This window comes from Tupaia chinensis, unplaced genomic scaffold (genome assembly GCF_000334495.1).
Source record: "Tupaia chinensis unplaced genomic scaffold, TupChi_1.0 Scaffold000101_1, whole genome shotgun sequence".
Classification (NCBI taxonomy): Eukaryota; Metazoa; Chordata; class Mammalia; order Scandentia; family Tupaiidae; genus Tupaia; species Tupaia belangeri.
This window is the reverse complement of record NW_006159565.1, coordinates 3,651,419-3,656,245: the sequence shown is the minus strand read 5'-3', so window position 1 is coordinate 3,656,245 and position 4,827 is coordinate 3,651,419. Positions and strand designations below refer to the sequence as shown.

The 4,827-nt window shown below is 59.6% G+C and overlaps 1 protein-coding gene across 1 annotated transcript in view; it reads right to left on the bottom strand.

The window, feature by feature from the left end:
* Nucleotides 1–4,827, bottom strand: part of RRBP1 (ribosome binding protein 1) — a 62,033-nt gene that overhangs the window by 1,824 nt on the left and 55,382 nt on the right. The window contains exons 17-22 of the mRNA XM_027770013.1: nucleotides 4,763–4,827; nucleotides 4,088–4,159; nucleotides 3,373–3,468; nucleotides 2,718–2,801; nucleotides 674–781; nucleotides 6–62 (exon numbers count right to left, since the gene is read on the bottom strand). Coding sequence (XP_027625814.1) covers nucleotides 6–62; nucleotides 674–781; nucleotides 2,718–2,801; nucleotides 3,373–3,468; nucleotides 4,088–4,159; nucleotides 4,763–4,827 — 482 coding nt within the window. The remainder of the gene's footprint in view (nucleotides 1–5; nucleotides 63–673; nucleotides 782–2,717; nucleotides 2,802–3,372; nucleotides 3,469–4,087; nucleotides 4,160–4,762) is intronic.

The window sequence follows — 4,827 nt, the reverse complement described above, 5'->3', positions numbered from 1 at the left end:
CGCCGCCGCCGTGCCTGCTCGTCCTCCAGGGCGGCCTCTGTCCGCTCCAGCTGCATCTTCAGCTGTGTGGAAACACCTTGAGGGTAATGTGGGTGCCCTTCCAGGCCCAGGGCTCCCAGCAGGTTTGTGGAACCCCTTCTAGCTGCTTTAAATGCCCTCCACCTCTCCCACCCCACTTAGCCGTGGGGCCACAGCCCCTGGGCACAAAGCTGGCATGGCAGGAAGGTGTGCCGTGGGCCTACCCCAGCAGAGGACACCAGAGCCACCAGCAAGCCACAGCCCCACAGCAGGGACCCCTCAGCCACCTCCCTGCTGTCCTGACTGGCCCTGCCTCCACTGCGGGCTCTGGATGGGCTGTGGCTTGGGCCAAAACCCTGAGAGCAAACATCCTGCAAGTGACGGCCCAGTCGGAGGAAAAGTCTCCTTTTGCTGCAGGCCCAGCTATTCGCCTTCCTCCCTCGAGGCCTCTCGGCCTGGCCACCTGCCCTGCCCTGAACTCTTTCTGGGCCTTCTCTTAACTGGGGGGACCCCTCATCTGGGTGTGGGTGAGGTGGGAGGCAGTGGAGGCCGGGAGCAGCCAGCACAGGGCACAGGATATGGTCGGAGCAGATGCCGCCATCCCTACGTCCGCCGGGTGGTTAGCGATGTGTCTGGTGCAGCTCACCGCCCTAACCTTGACGGGGTCCTGCTCGGCTGGAGAGGCCTCTGGGGAGGCAGCCGGCGACCCAGCTACGTCCCCATCCTCTACGTGGCTCTTCATCACACTCAACTGCTGCCTGACCTGAAACAGAGAGGGATGGGTTTGTGCAAGCACACGGCTGGTTGCTCCCCACCTTGCACACGCACACACACACACACGCAGACCCCCTCGGAGGGCCAGGCTGCTCCCCAGCTGAAGCCCCTACATGGGACCTGCTCTGGCAACTGTGACCTCGCCCACACCTTCAGCCCGTGCAGGCTTGCAGGGCCAGGACCATGACCCATGACCTGAACCTAACTGAGGTTCTGAGACCCGCCAAGCTCTGGCTGAGCCCCATGTGCTCTGCTCCAATGCCACCCGGTGGGACCCTTCCTGGGGAGCAGGTGACCAGATGGACACAGCCCACAAAGAGCTTCTGAATAAAACAGAACAGAGGCCGCCGACACGGCTCCATCCAGGTTTCTGCAAGATCCAGCCCACTGCGCAGCCCTCCCTGGGGCTGGGAAAGAGGGTGTTCTCACCAACAGCATCCCCAGCCCTGAGCTCTGGGGGTGGGCACAGGTGATATCGCCAGTGGCCCCCAAAGCCCTCTGAAGGGCAGCAGTGTCACCAAGAAGCCTGAGAGTCGTGAGTGGGGCCCCTGGTGTGAGCTCAACAGGATGTGGATGGTCCTGGGCCCCAGCCAAGAGCCCCTGCTTGGAAGGGACTCGTGTGCAGGCCAGCCCCTGCACTTCCTCTTCTCCCAACGGCCTGCACGGGCAAAAGCCAAGCTGCGCAGTGGAGCGGTCATGAGAAGCTCTGGGGTCTTCCCTGAATGTCCCCAAGCCTGGCTGCATCCCTGGGCTGGTCACCCGGACATGGTGTCACTGCTGCTTTGATGAGTGACCTGAGACCCAGGAAGGGACTCAGCCTAGGAAGCACCCAGTGTGATGGTCCTGGCTGGGGTCTGAACAACCAAGAGTCGTCCCAGGGAGCTGGGAGCTGGTAACAGGCACAGGGGGGAGTGCCGGCCCCACAGGCCAGAACTACCTTCTCTGAAATGTGGAGCTACATGTTTGCATTCCAAATCTCCCAATTTCTAAATGTCAACAACTAATGCAAGATTTTAGGAACTACTGTGCAAGTGTCAGTGGGAGGCACAGTGGTTGAGGTGCTGGACTCCCACATAGCCGACTGCAGTTCCATTCCCAGACTTGGAGGCTTGGAACTCACACCAGGTATGTGCATGTGCAAGCCAGAATCTCAGGGGAAGGGACTGAGGCATGGCCAATCCTCTTTGGGGGTGATTTTTTGCTTTCTTTCTTTGTCTTTCTCTGGTGAGCACATGTGACCTACAGTAAAAATTCCTTAAAAAAAAAAAAATGACACGACTGCAGATAAAACAGAACACGCCTGTGGCCTCACAGGCTGGATGTCCTGGAGGGTTCTGGGTCTGGTGAGGCCCTCCTGCATCTGCAGAGCTGGGGTAACCTTGCCTAGGAGCAGGGTCAAACTGGGTGGGCCCCAGGCCATCATGCAGGAAAGCACCCCACCTCTGTAGATGGGCTCCGCCTTCTCCACACCCGGTAGACCAGGTGTCCGCTGGCTCTCCCTGCTCACCTGAAGGCTTGACTGACCTAGTCTGAACCCTCACTAAGGTGGGAGAAATCCACAAAAGGCAAGGGACTTGCTGAGAGCCACAGGCGACGCAGGCCAAGTGACCCCCAGGTGATGCAACCACCTGGACATCCAGAGCTCCCAGCTCTGAGCTCCTACTGCCTTGAACAGGGGCCGGGCTGCCAGGGGTGAGGAATTGGGCGAGGACATCCTGGTCCCGGCTGCCATGAGCCCAGCTTGACACTTTGGGCAAATGTGCATGAAAGTTCCATGAAGCCTGTTCCTCCCCCGCCCCCAGTAAAAAGGGGGTCCGGTCCCACTCCACTGGGCTGCATTGTTTTTGAGCAGATATGGAAACACAACTGCAGACATGTCGCATGTGTGACCCCGTCCCACCCGCCTGGGACACCGGTCCACCTACCAGGGCAAGCTCCTCGCTCTGTTTCTGGGCTTCGCTCTTGGCCACCTCCAGCTGAGACTGTGACTCTAATAAAAGCTGCCGCAACTGGGAGGGAGACGGAGAAGAGCCGGTGCCTGGGAGTCAGCGCCTGCGCATGCAGTCCCAGCACCTGACCAAGCACCCGGGCAGGGCAGACCGGGCTTCCCACGGCCTCGGTTTCTCTTCTGAAAACTTAGGGAGGATGCTGTTCCCCGCAGGCCTGCCTCTGGCCCTAATCTGAGATTAAACCAGAATGGGGGGTGGGGGTGGGGTGTACCAGGTTTGTGCTTCCTGCTTCTCAACAGCCAGAAAACACTGTCAATTAAAGCCCATTTCCCACCCAAAACGATGTCAGCGTGGGGCCAGGCAGGGCCTAGGCATCAGTGCTCCCACTGCAGCTGGGCAAGGCTGCTGGCTTCACAGGCCCTGTCAGCCAGGCTGCCCTTTGGGAACCTGACCCAGGACACACCCTAGGTCTGACAGTCCCATGTGGTGTCTGCAAGGCCTGAGGCCAAAGCCTGCAAACCCAGCTCCGAGTCCCCTGCTAACAAGAACCGCTTTCAGAAGACTGAGGAGAAGCAACTCCAGAGGGCTCACTCTGCGGGCAGGACCACATGCTTGGAGCGGGCAGACTCACCCCTGCCACCTCTTTGGCATAGTTCTGGCACTCGGCGCTGGCAGCCGTCATGTGCTTCTCCAGCTCCGCCTCCAGATGGGAGGTGTGCTCCCTCACCTGGATGGGCACACACACACACACATGCAGTGCACACGTCAGCAGCCTGCAGGCTGTCGGCAGGGGGCACTCACCACGGGGAAGAGGGTCTGGCTGCCCTGGACGAGTAAGGGCTACAAGGAGACCTCTGCAGCCCATGGGGACCAGGTGAATGAGGCCGACGGGAAACCGGACCGTGGCTGGAGAACTTACTCTCCCGTATTCCCAGGGCCTGACGCTGCAGATCCTGGGGCTGGGAAGAGGCTGGCTCTGGAATTTACTGTATGCAAAGGCAGGTTCCAGAGGGGTCCTCTCCAAGGCCTGGGCTCACTGTGCAGCCTGGAGAGCAGCAGCCACCTCAAGCACCTCAGGTCTTAAGGTCAAGGCAGAAGCCACTGCCTATCAGGGCCGGGCCGTTCTGTGCAGGGTCTGCCTGTGGCCACGCCTCAGCCGCTCTGAGGATGTGTCTCATTAACAAAAAACAGGACAGACAAGATCCCTTGGCATGGGGGAGAAGAGCCTCTCTTAAAGCACCTGGCTCATGAGGGAGATGTCAGTGAAGTGGCCGCTCTGATAATGCCACTGTCTGAGGTTAATGGCAGAGGAGAAGGCAGCTCCCCAAGGCAGAGCCCCCACGTACCTGGTCTGAACTTTCGAGTTCTCCTTTCAGCTTCTCGACAAGCTCTTCAAGGTGTTTCACCGTGACTCGTGACTAGGAAGCAGGGAAAAGGCCCATTAGACAGGAGCACTGACGGGGTGGGGTGGGATGTGGGGTCCTACGCAGGGACCTGCAGGACTAGCTCCAGCCCTAGCCCCAGCGGTCCCTCCACCCCTGCCTACATGGGTCACCTGGAGCTCCCAGCAGCCTCTTCCTGGGGGTGGGTGTGCGAGCCCACTATGACTGAGGGAGGTCCCTTGAGAAATGAGGGGCTCAGCCGTCGTTCTGCAATTGCATTAGAGAGCACCCCCAAAACACCCACAGTGGCCCAACTGCTGTGTGGTACAAGCACTGTGCAGGAGGCCTGGGAGGCATGGGTTTGGATCCTAGGATGTCCTGCATGTGCTGAGTACACCTTTGGGCACAGCTGTGACCCCAGCTTGCTGAGGACTAAGGGGACAGGACTGTGGCGAGCCCTGTCAGAAGTATCTCCTCCTGTGTCTGTTTCTCATAAAGAAATTAACTTCAAAAGCAGACTAAAACTGTGACACACAGGTCTTTAAAGTGACAGAGATGAACCGCCAACTTTCCCCCGGATTTCAGAGGAACTCCCCCCGGGGTTGTGTCCCGTGTCCCGAGCAGGGCCCCGGCAAGCACCTTCTGGAGCTCCTCCTCCGTGGTGCCCACTTTGGCCTTCCACACCTGCTCCTCCTCCTCGACGC